The 20,740-nt window shown below is 39.2% G+C and overlaps 1 protein-coding gene and 1 long non-coding RNA gene across 2 annotated transcripts in view; one reads left to right on the forward strand and one right to left on the reverse strand.

The window, feature by feature from the left end:
* Positions 1–624: 624 nt before the first annotated feature.
* LOC134543146 (uncharacterized) lies at positions 625–3,152 on the forward strand. The gene is made up of 2 exons (XR_010076896.1): positions 625–711; positions 3,023–3,152. It is a non-coding gene; the product is annotated as an uncharacterized LOC134543146 (long non-coding RNA).
* Positions 3,153–12,917: 9,765 nt separating this feature from the next.
* LOC134542973 (nose resistant to fluoxetine protein 6-like) overlaps positions 12,918–20,740 on the reverse strand; it is a 57,251-nt gene continuing 49,428 nt past the window's right edge. Inside the window, exon 12 of the mRNA XM_063387610.1 lies at positions 12,918–14,733. Within this exon, the coding sequence (XP_063243680.1) occupies positions 14,620–14,733 (114 nt within the window). The 3' untranslated portion in view covers positions 12,918–14,619. The remainder of the gene's footprint in view (positions 14,734–20,740) is intronic.

Raw genomic sequence — 20,740 nt, forward strand, 5'->3', positions numbered from 1 at the left:
TTAACTTTTATCCTCTTGATATAAACCCCGAGGGGTATGCAAGAAGGAATATTCTTTTACAAATTTTCCGATCTGTATAACATTATTAACCACTACATTCACTTTAATTCTTTTATTTTGGTTTAAGGGTATAATTCCATTATATATAGAATATATGATTATATATAGGGGAAAACATTTTTCGCGAAAAGATCTTAACACTTATTAGACTGCAACAAGGTATACCCGCACCTGTGGTTTCTTCCTTGTGATTGGCGGCCGCCTGCGAGAGAAGTCTTCGCCTTGTTTTACCGAGCCACTCAGGACGCGTTTACTTCCGCACTGAATCACTGTGATTGGTGTTGTTACAATCGACATGCACCTGGGAGAAACTCACCCAATCACGGAACACAGACGGTGAAACAAGTGTTTTTAACTTTCATCTAGTCTCGAAATCTTTTCGCGAAATCTGCATGCCCTTGATTATATATGATTAACTGCGATGATTATTTATATATGTATGTATGTATATTTGCTCATATAGATATACGTTAGTCGAAGCCTGCTGAAGGTCGCCCCGTGCTTGCAGGGCCTTCAAGACGGGCATGCAGTGCATCGACGAGTACGCGACGCGCTGCATGGATGGCGACGCGCGGCGCCTCATCAACAGCAACGTGGCTGGAGCGCGCCACCACTTCATCTCGCTGTGCGACGACCCCGTCTTCCAGGAAGGTGCGTGCCCCGCCCTTGTCCGCAGCCGCCATCTTGGAAGCGAGGGGGGCGACCATTTTGGGAAGCCTTCTTCTCACAGACGAGAGAGCAAAACACCCGATCGTGCATCTTCGGTTGTGTGTTTTTTTTTTGTTCGTTGTAAATAAATATGGCGGTGTTGATAAAAGGAAAGACCGTAAACAAGGCAACGGTATTTATTTGTACGCCGCCATATTTTTCGTCTGCCGTGTGTCCGTGAATGTTTATTTTGGACAATTCTTGATAACTAATGGTCAATTAGGTTAGGTTAGCTACGTTACAAATACTTTAAAACAGTGTGGACGGATGATTTGGTTAGGATAGCTACATTAGAGATACTGTGAAATCATGTAAACGGTTAGCTACATATTAAAAAATTATTTGCTAAGCAACCATAAAATGATTTTACAGTATTTTTAATGTAGTTATCCTACTTACCTAATATAACCAACCATCCACAATGTTTTAAAGTATTTATAATGTAGATAACCTATCCTAATCGACCGCAAAATTTAATGCCACACCGGTTTATACAATGAGATAGAACGGCGTATGACGTATGAGTATGCTACATCCCAAATAAATACATCTGTTGTCGTACGGAAAATAATAGCAAGCATGAACTTCGGGGAACTTCGGGGAACTTCGGGTGTGGCTCTCTCGTCTGTGAAATGAAGGCTTCCCAACAATTTTATAGCGTTACGTAAATTCCAATCGCACGATGGGTATAGTTAGGTACGTGGTGGGGGGAACCGGCAAAGGAGGAGAGTGCGTCAGCGGCGACGCCACTCCAACGCATGCGCTAGTGGTCGAATGGGAAGACGCGTAGCGGTAGCGGAGCATGCTATATGCTAGTTGTAACGGCCGGAAGGGGAGACTGCAGGGGAGAGGTTGAAATGACGCAGCTGTGATGCTACGGAATTCTCGTAACGCTGCTTGTGTTTTTCTACTCATAGTTTTCGTAACGGTTGACATTTGATTTAATTTTATTTGAATAACAATTTGACTTTATAAGGGTAATTAATTTTTGGTATGAAAACACCGTGATTTGAAATGTCGAAAGGACATAGGGTATTATCAAAGGCAACATGGGAATAAACCGCCAAGAGAGGTGCCACATAGTGCCAATGAACGGATGCGAGATTACAGGGCTGAGTAAAAAGGCATTTAAGGTAGTTTTCGAATAATTACTTTTTATTGTAGCCGTTACTACGGTGCGACTTTCGGAAAATTTTTGCATGGTTTTTAGTTTCATGGTACAGAAATCCCAAAACCATCAGAATTTCAAAAGTTTATGTATAACAATTTTATGGACACAAAAACTGCCTTAAATTTGCACGAATCAATTTAAACTGATACATAAAATAAAGTAATGGTAAATCTTGGTCGAGTTAGCAAATGGGTAATTATCCCCACCAAAGGAGTAGCAATTTATTTAGACAAAAGTTTTTGCTATTACTGCGATGAGTTATTTTTACCCCTTTCGTCTCGGATTTTGCCCATTAACTAACTCTATCGAGGTTTTACCATTACTATATTTTATGCATCAGTTTGGAAATTATTTCTGCAAAATTACAGCATATATCGTGACCATAAAAATTTGTGTTTTGAGTTTATGGTTTTGGGGTGTAAGAACTTTGAAATGGAATAAAATACCTTATAAAATTCCCTGAAGTCGCACTCAGGTAACGGCTACAACAGGTAGTGTTCCCTAGCGAGACCCCTCTGGTGCTCTGGTTCCGAGATGTTGCCCCTTCTCCCTGGCCCTGCTTGAACATGAGTGACTGGTATGGGAAGCCTTATTTTCACAGACGAGAGAGCCAAACGCTTAAACGTGCATCTTCGGTTGTTTTTTTTGGTTCATTGTAACTCATGATAACTAATGGTCAATTAGGTTAGGTTAGCTACATTAAAAATACTTTAAAACATTCTGGACGGTTGATTTGGTTAGGATAGCTACATTAAAGATACTGTGAAATCATGTAAACGGTTTCCTAGCCCTGGATAGCTACACATTAAAAATATATTTGCTAAGCAACCGTAAAATGATTTTACAGTATTTTTTATAATGTAGCTATACTTACCTAATATAACCAACCATCCACAATTTTTTAAAGTATTTATAATGTAGCTAACCTATCCTAATCGACCGCAAAATGTAATGCCACACCGGTTTATAGAATAAGATAGAACGGGGGAAAGAAAAGGGGGCATGAACTTCGGGGAACTTCAGGTGTGGCTCTCTCGTCTGTGCAATGAAGGCTTCCCGACTGGAATGCGCGTGTGTGCGCAGACTACCTGAGGTACGCCTCCTGCTACAAGACGGTGTCGCGCGACTGGGACAGCTGCGCCAACGACTTCATGCAGCGCGTGGGCCACACGGCGCTGAGGCCCGCCTACTCCCGAGGCGTGGAGGTCTGCTGGTGAGTGTCGGAACACGACCGATTTCCTCGGACGAAAACCTCTGTTTCCGGACAGCCTTCACCGTGCCCCTGTCAGTAGACAAGCAAACAAAAAAAAAAAAAATTGGTTGTCTGTAAAGTCGGTTTACGGACGATAGTTTAACGTGAAAACGTCATAACAAAACATTGATGAAATAATTGAATACTTTTATGAATAAAATTGAATCATTTTAATTGAATTATCACTATTTTGTATGGATACAAAGAAGGAGTGAAATGAAATCTACAATTTAATTGATAAATTTACTTTTATTTGCACTCATTAATTCAAATATGTTTATTACTTTAACGAAGAGATTATTTTAACTATAACTTTTATACATGTTTGCTATTTAACTTCTTCCAATCTGTGTTTTTCTGTTAAGGATAGGACGATGATAAGAAAAGTAGGAAACGAATGGGAGAGTTTCAAGTTTAATGTGCCTCAAAAAGGCCAAATCGATGATTGTTCCAATCGAGTGGAAGAGAGATGTATGCGGTGCAAGCGTATAATGAGCGTAACGGGAGACAGCGTAACGGGACAATGTGCGTAACGGGACTCAACGTAACGGGACAAAGTGCGTAACGGGACAATGTGTCATCCTTTTTCGTGCGTGCAGCCGGCGTTCATCGATTTATTAGACGTTGTCACGTCAAAAACACAATCAGAATTTAGTATGCATGAATTTATAGTTTAACAGTTATCACTCAGAGGCATGCATATCTCGCGAAAAGATCCCGAGACTAGCTGGAAGTGGAAACACTTGTAGCATCGTCTGTGTCTCGTGATTGGGTGATTTTATTTCAGGCACATGTCTGCTGTTAGGACACCAACCACAGCAATTCAGTGCGATAACAAACGCTTCACGAGTGTCTGGGTCAAATAAGGCAACGTCTTCTCTCGTAAACGAAAGCCAATCAAATAGAAGAAAACCGATTGGTGTAGAGATTTTTTTCGCAAAAAATGCCTGCCCATAACTAAAATGTACGAATCATGAAACAATTGTGGTAATAATTTGTGCAATGTTCAGCATGTTTATTCTAAAATAAGTTTTATCCCCCTTCAAATAATTACTAAACGTGTTTTTTTTGTTGAAACGTATATCTTTATACATGTTTTAATACTCTGTGCAAGTGTATTAAGTGTAAGGTTTCATATTTAGCTAGCAACAACATGTATTTATTTTGCGGTTATTGCAGCGCGCAGTTCCAGTTCGCCAGCTGCGTCTACGAGGCAGGGCGGCGGCGCTGCAGCGAGGAGGCGGCACTCCTGCTGCGCAACATCGCCAAAACACTCTCCAACGTGCGCGCATACAACGCCGACTGCCTGCCCGGCGACTCGCCCTCGGCGGCGGCGCGCGTGTGCTCGCGCGCGCAGCGCTCCGTGCGGCCGGGCCCCGCACTGCTAGCGCTGGTGCTGCTGCTCGCCGTCCGCGGCTAGCGCGCGCAGCGCTCCACGCGGCCGGGCCCCGCACTGCTAGCGCTGGTGCTGCTGCTCGCCGTCCGCGGCTAGCGCGCGCAGCGCTCCACGCGGCCGGGCCCCGAACTGCTAGCGCTGGTGCTGCTGCTCGCCGTCCGCGGCTAGCGCGCGCAGCGCTCCACGCGGCCGGGCCCCGCACTGCTAGCGCTGGTGCTGCTGCTCGCCGTCCGCGGCTAGCGCGCGCAGCGCTCCACGCGGCCGGGCCCCGCACTGCTAGCGCTGGTGCTGCTGCTCGCCGTCCGCGGCTAGCGCGCGCAGCGCTCCACGCGGCCGGGCCCCGCACTGCTAGCGCTGGTGCTGCTGCTCGCCGTCCGCGGCTAGCGCGCGCAGCGCTCCACGCGGCCGGGCCCCGCACTGCTAGCGCTGGTGCTGCTGCTCGCCGTCCGCGGCTAGCGCGCGCAGCGCTCCACGCGGCCGGGCCCCGCACTGCTAGCGCTCCGTGCGGTCGAACTCGGCACTGCTAGCGCTGTTCGCCGGTCGCGGCTAGCACTCAACAGCGCCTCCACGCGATCGGACTCGGCACTGCTACTGCTGCTCGCCGGCCGTGGCTATTACGCGCAGCGCTCCACGTGGCTGGTACCGGAAATACTACCGTCGCATTAGTCGCTGCTGCTGTTGCCGGTCGCCGTCTCAACTAACGATATTTTTGTGCCGCGCTCGGGGAAACGAAGCGCTGTACACACGATGCAAGAACCACGTAGGAAGTCGTATTGCGAATAACCTCCATTGGTCCTACCAATTAATCTCAGAGACTGAGAGATGTATACTTATGAAGCATTAACTATCTGAAGAGAAGCGACTTTTTCTCGTTTTCCCCACCTGATATTTTTTTCGTGAACCATAAATAGCGGAATATTTTACATCTGTATTAGCTATTTTGATTAATGATCGTGGTTAATGCTTTTTGTAAGGAAATCGAAATATAATAAGTTATCAAATATAAGTTTTATTACAGCGGTCATTATTTCCCATCCTACTGAGTGAAATACAATGATATTATTGCAGCCCAGAATATCAAATATATAGATGTAAACGAATGCCGCCACAATGGTATGTGAATTTCTCTGCTCTACCTTATTTTACTTCCCTCACTCACAAACATATTAAATCGTACAGTGAATGTAGAGGTTGAGTGCAGAATAGACTGTTCAGTAGTGAATTAAGACCAAATTCTTCAATGCCTTCAATAATTAATCCATATAAAAAATGTTATGTCGCAAAGAAAAAGAAACAGTAATAAACGAATATATATTTTTTCCATATAAATATTACCTGTACATAAAAGAAACGTATAACTCGTTATTACATATACCATCACCAAGGACTAAGTATTTCAAGGTTTTAACTAGAATCTATGTTCAAATACAACTAAACAGTAAAATAACATAAAACTTTTTTTTCTCCTTTTTGCATTTGCTGTGTCTGCTGTAACAACTACTAAGTTTTTTTGACATAGATATATACTGAAATACCTATCATGTTGCTATAATATTCTCCAGAATTATATCTATGTGTTTATAAAATAATATGTTAAAAATTATGATTCTTTATAAAAACGTTTTTTTTAACTAACATAGTTTTTGGGTCACAGCCGCATAATTTAGTTGAACACACAATCATTTTAAATAAAATTAGTCAAATTTTTCAGCATGGTTACTTTTGAGGTTATGTAGAGGTTTTGCCGTATGTGGGTTTATGTACTTAAAAATATATTTTTTCCCGACTGGTTATGTTAAGCTTAGATTTGTTGTAGCTAATCTCAGAGACCATTAAATGTTTTGCCGCAAGAATTCACAATCAAGCTATAACAAAATGCATTTAGATAATTTTCCATGAAATTCTTTTTGGAATTTTAGCTCGTAGTGTATCTTGCATCGCGTGAACACTGCTTAGGCTCCTAGCGGTTGTCCATCAAAGTGCCACATCCATTATATTTGTGACACTGAAGTAAGCTGATTAGCACAAAAAAAGACATTGGACTTAGTAGTTCAACCATACGACTAAGAAGTTAGGGGCTTTCTACACCATTTCATCATCGCAAAATGTGAACAAAATGAATGTATTCGCCATACACATTTTTTGCCTCCATCCATCATGTTTTCAACTACAGCGTTATTAAGACAATGTGTTTAAATATCATTTATGCTCGTAAGGTAGGAAATGACTTTAAATATGTTTTGCCAAAGATTTAAACTACAAACTAAGGCTGTATCCGAATACATAGGGATGCGTGCATAGCACACACAACCCTATATCCATTAGCAAATACCAGAACAATGTAGAGGACGCATTTCTGAGGGATGTATACTATCTGAATACTTTTACTGCTAGCACCACAGTAGGTCGTACTAAGGTTCACGTAGCCATTTTGAGTCGTGATATCAAAGAATATTCAGCAAAACGTAAATAACAACGACCAATTAAAAAAAAAAAAAAACAATACAATAATGTAGCGTGGATGTTATAAATCTTGGCTATCAAAATAAAAAATATTGTTTGAATCTGAAATTACATAAAAAAAAATACTTATAATGAACTTTAAATTCCATATAAGGTTTAATTCGCCTTTCGATAATTTTTATTAAGTCCTTATTTGTCTGTATTTTAGTTATCACTTACAATTATAACGTTTTAAAACACATCTTATGCCGAAGATCATAAGTAATGTGTAGAGACCTGCAAAATTCGCGGATTCATTGACCTCTAGGATAGACTCCACAGTCCTTTAAATACTCGCGGAAATGACACCTGTTCATTGGCTACTGACGCGTGAGACGTCTCAACTAGGCTGTCCGTAATTCGGCACTTTCTTGGTTTACTGTTTCCCATTGGCTCACAGTTCCCCGGATAAAATGTGGGCCAATCGCAGAAGCGGTACGAAGGTATAGTTGTTTTGATGCTAGCCTATCGCGAAATGAATCCGCGAATTTTGCATGTCTCTAGTAATGTGATATACAAATCAAAATAAAACACTGTACCAAGCTAATGGACGCAGGGACGCATCAGTGGATGGGAGTGTCTCATCCCTACAAATCTCGAGAAATCGGAAGCAAAGCAAATATGTCCGTTACGATGCACTTTCAGTGGATCCACCAGGCTAGTATTCGGATGCAGCTAAAATGTCGAAAGAATATCATCCCGGGACAGTGAAAGATTTCAGTTTAATACGGTTCCCTACATTTTAACAAGTAAATTTAAAATGCGTTAGAATTTAATTTTTTTTGAAAATTTTGAAAATATTTTAAAGGCTAGCCGTTAAAACGTCGTCACTTATGTGACCGTCTACAAATTGAAGATTCTTACGCCTGGTGCGTTTAGTAGGTAAGCATATTGAAAAGAATTTTTAATAGAGCAAATGTTAACCTATAGAATTGTGAAAGTGATTGCTCTAGCTGCTAATAGGGCCTCAATGGTGCGGAAGGCGGTGGGGATAGCGCTATAGGGGCGGGACAACCCTCCTCCCCGCATTACGATCGCAAACTACACGGAATGTAACGAAATTTTCTTGGGGGGGGGGGGGGAAGAAAAAAAATACTAGTTTTTAAAGAACTTCTGTATCCGACTCTGTACCACAATATCAGTTTTAACGGATGCATAATCTCTTAAAGGTGATATTTTTCTCGAACAAGTGTAAAGATTGTGTTATTTTTTTTTTTATTTTAGAAAAAGCATGATGGGAATGTTCGCTGATCTTTCTTAAAATTTTTTTTTGACCATACTGTAGTGCAGTTACACATCAGAGATAAGTTCGTCCTAATTGAGCCGTGTAGTTAAAGGGCATTGTGTTAATGAGGCGAGATTAAAAGTGTAAAGCTTGTTCTGAAGCACGCATATAATGTGGTATAGCACGTGTCACTTAACTTGTCTCAAATTTGACAGTTTTTAAAAAAAGTAGTATCTATCCTTCTGCCACTGTTGTTCTGTCTACAGTGTTAAGGTTTTGCTTTGCAAGTGATGGCATTACTTTAGAGAAATGCGAAATTTGAGACAAGTAACATGGCACAGACTATATCGTCTCTGAACAGGCTCAGAGTCTTCGCCCTGTGCCCTGAAGCGAGCGCTGACTGCACAAGAACGTGTTTGGCGAATGCGCATTTTCGGACATAGTGCCGGCAGTTGAGGCCAAAGCGATATGTTAGTTAAATTGCAAAAAAAAAAAAAAAAAAAAATTCGCACCGATTCCCGGATAATGGGGAAAAAAACTAGAGATGTTACGTTAGTAACACTTCGTAGTTAATTATTTCATAGACGATTAGGAATGATTATGCGTTCAGAGTGATGCAGACCAAGTCACTTGCAGGGTAAGTATTTAGTGTTTCGTGTATCAATAACTCTAGCGTACAACTTGTACACGCATGTAGTGTTTAGATTATCCTTAAAATACATTTCGCCCCCAAGTGTGCATACTATAGATATTTGTTTTTGTCATACACAAAAAAAACATTGGTACCAACCACAAAAGGCGCGCTTTTATGACGTCAGTATTGACGTCGCTGGCTTACGGCACTGCTGCTACTGTTATTGAAAGACTTTGATTATGTACTCTGGTATCTTGTTCTAGTCGACCGTGTGAACTGTTACACTTATATAATGTGATAAACTGACAATTTATTTGCATTAAATGAATGATGAATATTTTGTTTATCACGCACATCAGGGGCGTATTTAAGGGAGTGACGCAAATGCATTTATAATTTTTTTTTCTAAAAAAAAAAGTCTTAATATAGATTTTATGTCAGAGAAACATAAAAAAAATATGTTGAAAAGATAAGACTTTAAATACAAGCTAAACATGAACCTCTTAAGTTTAAACTCTGGAAAGTGCGGGGTAGTTTATCTGAAAAGAATAATCTTTTTGAAAAAATTGATGAGAAAACGTATGTTTGAAGATTAGCTTACGCAGGCAGGATAAATAGTTAAAAAGTCAATACAATATTTAAAAGCGGCGTGGCCCTCCCTTAAATTAGGCCTGAAACGCTACGCATGCTTATTGCTGTCATGCTAACTACTACTTTACTGCGCGCAAGGTTTTGTGAAGCATTTGTTTGTAAGTTACCTCTTGTAATGTGGTTATTTTTAGAACTCGGTAACGGATTACATAGCATCACATGTGTCTAAATAAGGCCATTATTCGAGCTGTTGTGTAGGTTACGAAAAATCTAAGTGGTTTGGTGTTTATTATTTTAAAACTGACGAGGGAGCTAAAAAATTAATCTCTGAAAGACATTAAGTGGAATAAATTTCTTAGGTGTACTAAAGCATACATGTTTATATAATGGTAAAATATTTTGTGTACTTAAAGTGTAAATACATCATGATTTAATGAAGAAATAATACATGTAATTGGTATCTTGTATTGTGAGTGCACCTTTAGTTATTAAAAACAAAACTTAATTTTGAATTTATTTACATGAAATGTTTAATATGTACCTATACAATATTTTTATGTTAAACCGATTATTAATAAAACGTAGGTATAAGTTGTAAAGTCTTAGTATATTATGTGTGAATAAATTGCTGCCTTTAAATTGTTTGGAAAAGTGAAATTTTGATATTAAAGAATCAGCTTACTTTACGAACAAATTAAATAATTGTTTACTAACGAATGCACATTCATGGATGTAAATATTTTAAAAATTTTCGAGAAATAATATTTTACAGGAAATTAATACCCATAACAAAAATTATACAATGATTTTAAATGAAACCTACTACACGTAGTTAAAATTTAACTATCTGCCATTATTAATTACAGATAAAATAAACCGGCTGGTTTTGTTGGGCTTAGGGGTGTCATTGTCATTAAAAAGGCAAAAATTAATTAAACGCAAATGTATAATGTTTGCGAAAATATAATTTTGCTGTAACATATTTATTATGAAGATACATATGTAACTTTTGTAAACGTGAGACAGAACATGTAAAATGTATTTCAATATTTGTAAGTTATTATTTTTGATTTTGCAATAGAACCTAAGTTTTTATATTGTTAAGTATTATTATTTTTTGTTATATAAAATAATTAAAATTGTCTCCAATAATCAACCTCGTACTTGTCAGAATAGTAGGTGAAATGTTAAGAAAATATCGCCAGTAAGCAGATGTATATTTGTTAATGGCCAATCCCCATGAATTAATTGCACAATACGAAAGATAATTATATTTCCTGTACGAAAAAACTTGTTTTCAATATTAAAATTCAGTAAAAAAAGGGCTAATATTTATTTGGATAAGTAAAAATTACAAAATTTTAGTTGTGAATATTATTACGCCAACCGAAATGGTTCATTAAAATATTGAACGGTGCTACACCCTTATAAAAACGACGTTTTTTTCAGGGTTAAAAAATTAAAGCCGAATGTTAGAAAGTGTGTTTCAAATTTATTTATTTATTTAAATTTTTTTTAGAAAGAGAAGGAATGTTTTTTTTTTTAATTTGACAGTTGTGTATTTTTTTTTATAATATCCAGGATACGCACAAATATGTGTTTGTTTGTCCTTCTTTCAGGCAGCAACGAAACAACGGATTGACATGATTGTTTGTTTATAGATAGTTTATAGGGCCTGAGAGTGACATAGACTACATATAATTATGAAATTTCATTCCTAATGGAGTAGAAAAAAGAGTAAATTCAGTTTTATAATAGAAAATCATATAAATCAGGTCATAAACACACAAACAGTGAGTTTGTGTCATTTGTCTATGTCCGCCACACGGTCATATAGTAAGGTCTGGCAACTTCCTAACTTTCTCCTTGACGGAACACATCCGCTAAGAGAAGCTTGCGGCTGCTGGAGAACTAAATCTGCTAATAACGGTATAGTTTAGAACTTCGTCAGTAGATGACGTTGCCTTGAATTTGTAACGCGCTATCGTTTTGGTGCGTCCATCACGTCTTGCCTAGCGGTTACCTCCCTTTCCACATAATGAAGACGAAGATTGGCGTCCTGGTTTTGCTGATGCGTAGCCTTGATGCACCGAGACTAAGCAATCTATGGGACTTTAATAAAATCAGAATTTTCGAGTTTTTCAAGTGTATGTCCTACAGACTTGAAATTCTGTAGTGATGTTCCTAATGACGTGTTTAGCCAGGGAAACGTCGGGTAACTTCAGCTAGTTTTCTATATTTGTCTTTTCCACGTAATACGAGAGTCATTATAAAACTAAATAACTTGTTATTGTGACGAGTCGGGCAGTTCTTTCCCCCCCCCCCCCCCCCCCCCCCCGTTTGTGAAACTTCCCTTGGTCCTGCGCGCCAGTCTGACGCTAACAGCGAGCCGCAACGGTCGTTTACTGTTTGCAGCGAGACTGTGAAACGCGTGCCACAATTTAATACCCCCGCCCAGTGTCAGGTTCGCAGTATAAAAACACTTTTTGAACGCGAAAAACTTCCGCCCTCTCCACATTTACAGACAGATAACCGAGGTTATCACTTAAAAACCGGGGTGAAAGTCCAAGGTCAGCCAAGATGGACGCCGGAAATCACGTAATCCAAGATGGCCGACAAAAGTGACGTAATACAAGATGGCCGCCGTGGCTCCCTGGCTCCCCCATCGGCCGCCGGTGTCACTGTACATACCTTACTTACCTACTGTTCTTCATTGAAAACAATTTTTTTTCTTTCAAATATGTGTTATCATTTTATCACAAATAATTTTTTTTAAAATAAAAAAATCCTATTTTCAATAAATATTTCGAGTATATTAAATTAAAGTGTCTGTTATATTCATCATATTTTAACGGTTGCCTTAGGCACCTCACAACGAACTAGTTAAAAATATCAGTTAACTTTAGAAAAGAAGAAAACAATTTTTTTGGTAAAGCAAGCACGTTTCTGAAATTAAATATTCAGAATGAATGTAAAAAAAGCTAATGTGGTTTTATCGCGCTTATGAGAGACATTATGGTGATTTGCAAATTGGAAACAAAAAATAAAATTTTATTGTAAAATATTTTAAAAATAAACCTTTCACTGTAATTATTTATTTTGAAAATCTGTAACTGTTAAAGCTGGGGATTCAGAAAACGGATTCTTTATTTAAATCTTGTTTGGTTAAAATTTTCTATGTTTGTAATAGGGACTACCACATTTTCCATTGTTAAATATTATTATTTTAGCTAGACCAAAATAAACAAAAAATATGTCACATAAAGTTGAAATTATGTTTATTGGTATCGTAGGTAAAATGTTAAGAATATTGCCTGTGTAGGTACATATACACTATTATTAAACTGTGTGGAAACAAAAAAAAAAAAAACAGTACAATTGTTTTAAAAAATTTTATTGGAAAAAATAAGTAAAAATCTTTCCTAGAAAAGTTAGAATCATCTATTTTCTCACAGCCTTACAGTTAATTATACTTTTTTTCTCTTCATCTAAGGCAGTGAATTGTTCACAGTAGCTTCTAGGAGATGTATGTTGAAATCATTCTCACTTTTAGACTATAATTTAACTGCCAAGAAAGACAAGTGAAAGTTTTTACTTCTTAATCCAGTCATAAATGCAAAACTTTTTTTTTTTTGTGATTTGCACATGATCTGAAGGCTATGTACTATATAGTATAACAATTTTCCAATACAGGAAAAAAACTCTGAGATCAAAAACCATGCAGGTATATGATGCGGGAAGTCAAAATAAGCGTCACCATGTGAATTAATATTAAAACAAACTATTTTAAATCAAAATCAAAATCAAATTTATTATGTTGAATCATATCTGAGGTAGATAGTTAACACAATTTATAACTATTTTAAGCATTCCATAAATAAACACAACGAAATAAGAATAATTAAAGTTTGTGTAACTAATTATTCATGAAACAGGAAACTCAAAATACGCGATTAACAACCCGTGACAAAAAAAAATTGAAGACAATCTATTAAAAATTAAAGATTATTGTATTCTCTTATGACTCCGTTATGAAAGCAATGTCAAGCGCTAATCTATTTACTAAGATTTTTAAGTCATTGTATATGTCCTGTAAGGCATACATTCAGAACATATAGGAGAAACTTACAGACTGTAATAATCATTCGATAAAGGGAAACGTTATTATAAAGATATATACATATTAATATTTATTTAAAGTAAGTTAAATTTAGTATAGAAAAACATCTGTTTATAAAACTTTATAGGTATTCATTATTTCGTTATGAAAAAATTATAAAATGTTACAATCCACTTGTTTGTATTTAATATCAAACACTATGACAAAATATCTTGAACTGGAAATGGCGAGAGAATTATTGAATACTTTTATAATCATAGTTTCGTTTGGATTTTTTAACTCAATGATTTTTGATCTCCAGGTGTGTTAATCATTTACTTTGTGAGAAAAAAAATTAAAAATCCCTCTTTTATAGACGCTTAGCTGAGTTTCTTGTGATGCAGATACGGCTTATTATTTTTATTTCAGTCTAGCCGTTAAGATGCGGAACCTGTTCATATGACGGTTTGTTATGGTTTTCTGTCTCCGTCTAGTGCGCGTGTGGAGTACACCTCAAGCAGATATGACCCCTGCAAGCTGCTTGCTCACTCCCAGGGGAGAGTAGAGAGAGACGCTAGGTTCGGGGATTCACTTCCATGGGAGAGTAGAGAGATGCTAGGTTCGGGGATTCACTTCCATGGGAGAGTAGAGAGAGACACTAGGTTCGGGGCTTCACTTCCATGGGAGAGTAGAGAGAGACGCTAGGTTCGGGGATTCACTTTCATGGGAGAGTAGAGAGAGAGAAAGACGCTAGGTTCGGGGATTCACTTCCATAGGAGAGTAGAGTGAGACGCCAGGTTCGGGGCTTCACTTCCATGGGAGAGTAGAGAGTGACGCTAGGTTCGGGGATTCACTTCCATGGGAGAGTAGAGAGAGAGACGCTAGGTCCAGGGATTCACTTCCATGGGAGAGTAGAGAGAGACGCTAGGTTCGGGGATTCACTTTCATTGGAGAGTAGAGAGAGACGCTAGGTTCGGGGCTTCACTTTCTTCCAAACACCACCTTCTCCATGGCCCGGAACGGCGCCTCCACCAGGATCAGAAGGAAGAAGGCTGTGACGAACGCGAAAGTGCAGTCCGACATAGTCATCCACGCCTAGAAAAACACAAGCACGAAACACAATTAATTTATGATTATTGTGTGATTTTTAGTCATGAAGTCGTGAGGAAGTTTATTTGCGAGGCCTTCTCATATTGCGTGTGGTTTTTTTAAAAAAAATAATTCGCGCGTGCACTTATGTACGCGCGTTAAAATTGTTAAATACTTGGGGTGATTAAAAACTAACTTTAATTATGTATGCAAATTATTAAAAGCTATTAAATAATAAGAGTACTGGAGTGATTTTATAAATACACATGGAAAAGTATAAATTATATTAAATTTCAAATGTTATGTAAATATTCAGTATTCAATATGAATATTATTTAATTATTTAATTTAGTAAAATAAACTACACTAATTTGAATTAGTAATGAAAATCAATAAATGCGCTGAACGTTTATTCTAATTTATTAATTTTAATTATTTATAATGCAAATAAACTATGCATGTGGGAACATAACCTCACAAACACTCCCATGAAAACTGCCAGGAGACTACTAAACCTTCCACAGACACTCCCTGCCAACGACAATGACAGCTTACAAGCTTGACATCATTATACATACGGAACATAACCTTACTTATATAAATACACTTGAAAACGTTTATAACACAATTTCTTTCACTAATATTCACAATAAATAATTGTTTTTAATTATATAGAGCCAGTATTCAATAACTATCACTAAAGCATTAGATTTAGAAACATGTAGGAGCTACTAAAATGATTTACTGCTCGGAGACGTGGTACTTGAAATTTTGGGAATATTGAGGAAACACAGCAAATTGCCATTTTACAAACTTTAGGTTACTTTTTTTCGTGTTCGCATACTCAATCAAGCAAGTACCACTTTCATTAATCGAAGTATTACAAGTTGGCTTGACTGGTTGGCTTTTAGAACGAGTGATGAAATAAAGAATACATCAACATGAAACCAATAAATTATTTATATATGAAATATTTGCTTTGATATTGGTTTTGCGATTCAAAGGAGAACTCTTAAAACTGTAATTGATTTTCTGAAAAAAAAAATCTTTCATCAAATAACATTTCCGGGAATTATAAATTAGTTAATTGTTTCATAGTGACTAAAACGATTTATTGTATCTGTTCATTGCCATACAGTTCTGGGAAATATATTAATGTGTGTTCTCTGTCCAATTTTTTTTTTCAGATGAAGATTTAAAAAATGTTAGGATAGAAGGAACTACTGAATTTAAGGCAGCATCGTTCGAATTTCATCAGCTCATCTCCATGTGGACGAAGATGTGGGTCTCGTGCATTTCCCATCACAACGAGAACTGCGGAAATGAAGTTCTATAGCTAGAGGTACGCATAGCAATTATAATTCACGCGTCTTCTGGTAAACATGTGAAATAGTTTGCATTAGGTGTTTATCTCCATTTAAGGTTCAGTCTCACTTAAAAGTTTACGAATCTTTTATTTTATTTTTTTTACTAACCGTTGATTTAACTGTGTAGAAAAATATTGAAAATGATACGGTAGAAATTAATTTGTTTGCAAGTAGTATATAAAAGGGGATCCGGGAATAGGCTTCCACAGCAGGTGCCAGAGGTGCCGACCACCATCTTGGATTGTGACGTCACCGTAACAATATTGGATTATTTTTACCTTGAACTATGACCTTGAATTTTAAATCCGGCGGCCATTTCGGATCCTCCATTTTATTTTTAGCCATCTTTGATTCCGCCATTTTGTATTGCCGCTATTTTTAATCCTATAACTTTCCGGCATCTTGGAATCGAATGCCCCACTCCAAATTGTTCCATTTTTCAATACTGCCGCCATCTTGAATGTGCGTATTTTTTATGCCTGAAAATTGGGAAAAAAAATTTAAAATTAATAAAAAAAATTTAACATTTGGGTGTAGTTGAGTCGCCAGAACACAACTAGTCCAACCTAATGCTTCCTTTGTGGATAATTGCATGAACATTAACAAATATGCCCTCCTTGTTGAGCAGTCATGACACTACTTGTCAGACAAATTGTTTCCGTTTTGGATTAATCATGACTTTTAACAAACAGCAAAAAATATCTGCCAAACGAAATTTGAAACAAAACCTAATAACTTCACTAAAAAATGGAACTTATCGGCACACACTTTTAAATTTTTATCTAGCTCGCGCAGAGTTGTATTCGTGTGACTACTAGCAGCTTACGAAACAAGGTGTTTGGTTATTCCCAACAACACGAATACGCACTCCTAAACAAGTATGAAATCGTGAGATTGAGGAGGGGGGGTGGGGTTAGTGGTTTATATAACCAGTGTTTCTGGCCTGTTCTCTCGGGCGAAACGTTCAATTGACCCGTCGTCCTTGACCAGGGGGGGTTTTCCAGCAGCTTTCTTCGCGTCCTAACAGCCGGTTCGACGCTCCCAGTCCACGGGTCGGGCAAGGCGCGGACATTAGGGCGCCCGCCTGGTCCGCGGGTGTGTCAGCGCCAGCGAGGCGGGCGACAGGTGTCGCCCTTAAGCGCAAGGCTGAGGACTCGCGCGCAGTCTTCTCGTCGTGCGCGAGATCTGAGCGGTGACCATGACACTACGTGGTGGAGAAATGCAAGTTCCTTGAGAGATTTCTAGAATCTTTACCGGACGCACAACGCCTAAATATTATTAAGAAAATATGTGTTTTTAGCCATTTTTTCACTCTTTTAAAAAATACAGTTAAAATTATGTGCCTGGAGTCCACACGCAGAATAAGTGAAATTTCTTGCTTATTATATTATTAGTAGATACCTGCAAAATTCGCGATTTCAATGACCTATAGGATAGACTCCATAATATTCTATGCACTCGGGCGAATTACGCCTTCTCATTGGCTACTGACGTATAAGTCCTGTTAACTGGGATGTTCCGTGATTCGATACTTCTATCGATGAAGGTTTTTAATTGTCCTTCAGGTAAACCGTGGCCCAATCACTGAAACAGCAAAATGTGCAAACGTATTTGGATTCTAGCCTATCGCAAAATGAATCTGAGAATTTTGCAGGTGTATAATTATTAGGTATAGGTAGAGACATGCAAAATTCGCGGATTCATTTCGCGATAGGCTAGCATCAAAACAACTATACCTTCGTACCGCTTCTGCGATTGGCCCACATTTTATCCGGGGAACTGTGAGCCAATGAGAAACACTAAACCAAGAAAGTGCCGAATTACGGACAGTCTAGTTGAGACGTCTCACGCGTCAGTAGCCAATGAACAGGTGTCATTTCTGCGAGTATTTAGAGGACTGTAGAGTCTATCCTAGACGTCAATGAATCCGCAAATTTTGCAGGTCTCTAGGTATAGGAAACATAATTTGTTTTGGCTGGATTCGTGGCTGCGACTATGCGAGCGCTAAAACACGCTATTGCGCAAGTTTGAAAGAGTATGTAAATGAGCCAAAAAAGACTAGTACGCAAGTGTACATGTGTGCAAGTTTACAAATTTGCAAGTGTGTCAGTATGCGAATGTGCAAGTGCCCAAGTATGTAAATATACAATAATGCAAGTATACAGGTTTGCAAGTATGCATGTGTACAAGAAGTATGCTGCATCATTTCTATCCGTTACCCTAACGTCTCCTCCACTGGTTCCCCCCACCACTTCCCTAAATATTCCCTTCAAGCGATTGGAATTTTCCGTAATGCTCGAAAATTGTAGGCACCGCAGAGCAAAGAAGTTTCATTTCGAAAGTTTCGCTTCAAAAACGAGATACGGGAAAAGACTCACTGCCCCGCCATCAGCGTATCCTTAAACTTCTTCGTAAACAGACCCCACTCGGATGTCTTGAACAGTTTTAAAACCACGTGTTCCCTCCCTGAAGCTCTGCAACATGGTTAGGGACTGGAAAAATTCGCGGTTTCAGTGACCTCTAGGATAGACTCCATAATCCCGTACATGCCCGGGCAAATGCCACCTGCTCATTGGCTACTGACTTGTGAAACCTGTCAACTGGGAGGCTTGCGGTTCGATACTTTATGTGGTTGAAGGTTTTCCGTTGGCTCAGATTCCTTCATATAAACTGTGAGCCAATCACAGAAGCAATATGAAAGTAAATGCGTTTGAATTCCAGCATAACAAGAAACGAATCCGCGAATTTTTCCGGTCTCTACACATGGTGTGCGTGCCAGAGGTAGGCGGGGCATTACACTTTTTTTTGGTCGAATCAGCTCCGGGATTGGACAGTCCCGTCCGCACAAGACCAAGGTTGGATTTCTTACGGCTTCACTTTCGAGGAATTTGCAAAGTTCGATACGTGACAGAAGGCAATTTTATCCTCTCGGGTTATTTCTGTCCTTTTTAAAAAAACTCTGCTACGAGTTCTGCCACTGGCAAGTTGTGGCCCTTCCCTCCACCCCATCTCCCCTTATTCCCACAATGGGACAGCGTAACACACGGAAAACAATCAGCAGTTAAGTTTCGGCCAAACGGAAATTGCATGTTCCAACCGTTCATCAGCCGCAGTTGTGTCAGAATGTCAGGGATCAGCTCAACGATCACGCCCGAGGAAATGAGCGATTACGCGAAGTGGAATTATTGTGAGTCGTTGGTTTTCTCCTTCGAGTAATCGATTCGAGGAAACGGCGATCGTAGCACCGAGAGTACGACTTCACACCGCCGACTCGTTGATCAGATACAGGCTCATCGCAGTCGCGGGTACGGGAACTTTTTCTCCGGGTGGAGGGGGGAATTTAAAGATTAAAAAATTTAAATTTTTTTACATGTGTGTTTAAAAACATTACACTAATATCAACACTAACACGCTGACAAATTGGCCTACAGTAGAAGAAGTAGAAGGCTCAGTAGCATTTAGTCTTCACTGATATTTTACAAATTTTTTCATAGCTTCGGAAGCGGGATAAATTCCCCCCCCCCACCCCCCGCGTCAACCGTTGGGCCCATGCCGTGCCAATAACGGCGCAGCTTTTTACAGCCTTAAGTACTCTGTGTCGTCAGGGCTACGAGGAGACCTATCCGAGGCGGGATTTTCCAGGTACATAAGACGACGCCCCAACCTTCGGCGGGAAGTGAGAGCCTTGGAAGTGACACCGTATTGGCAGTGGAGCGAAGAGGTTGAGTGACACTTTTGGCGAGCGATAGCAGGTGACGAGAGACGAGCTTCGTGTGCGAATATCGGAGAATCGGGGACGAAGGATGTTGTGTGCGCGACGGACGTGTGACTAGTGCGAGGCAGTGTGTCGGGATAGAGGTGCGCGATAAGAGACGAACAGTTGAGAGAGCCACTGTCGAGACGAGCTTCAGTGGAGGAGTGTAAAAGTGGACTCACCAAGGTGTGATTAATTTGTGGACATACATCCAGATTGGTGCAATAACTAGTTAATAAGTAAAACCATATTTAAATTAGTTGGGCTATTTTATTCCAATCGTAACAGTATCTCATCGTTGGGCCACTCTAGCTGTTGCTGTGTTGTTCAGGGTTGTTGTTTGTTTACAATTACTGTTTTTTTGTTGCAACTGTCTAATCGTTGTCAGCCCACTTCGATGTTGTTCTGACTGATTGCTTTGACGTTCTTCGTGATGTCTTTTGCGTCCAACACTCGACATCAGCTTGTTTTTGGCTAGTTTGTTTGCGTTGCATCGCGGATGAATGAAGCTAAAGGCCTAAATGCATAATATAAGTTCCTTTGAGTACTTTCAAGAATCTATAACGGGAGTTAAATGCCGAACTAATAGTATGTAAACACACGTTTTACACATTTGAGACAGTATTTTGAAAACGAAGTTCCGGAAAAACCCGTACGCATGCTCGGCCAGGTGTACGGCGTGTGTGTGTGTTTTTTCCTCGCCACCCAGGTATTTGCGAGTGACGCAGGCTGCAAGTCGGCCCCTTGCGGTCCATCTGCCCACGTCACGCAGCGCGCGCCTGGCAGTGACTGCAGGGTGTCCACAAGGAAAAAAAAAATATTTTGTACCAACTTTGGCGAGAGAAAAAAGGACTAGATTAAAAAAAGTACTAAATTACAATCTTTTTTATGA

Source organism: Bacillus rossius (assembly GCF_032445375.1).
Source record: "Bacillus rossius redtenbacheri isolate Brsri chromosome 9 unlocalized genomic scaffold, Brsri_v3 Brsri_v3_scf9_2, whole genome shotgun sequence".
Lineage (NCBI taxonomy): Eukaryota > Metazoa > Arthropoda > Insecta > Phasmatodea > Bacillidae > Bacillus > Bacillus rossius.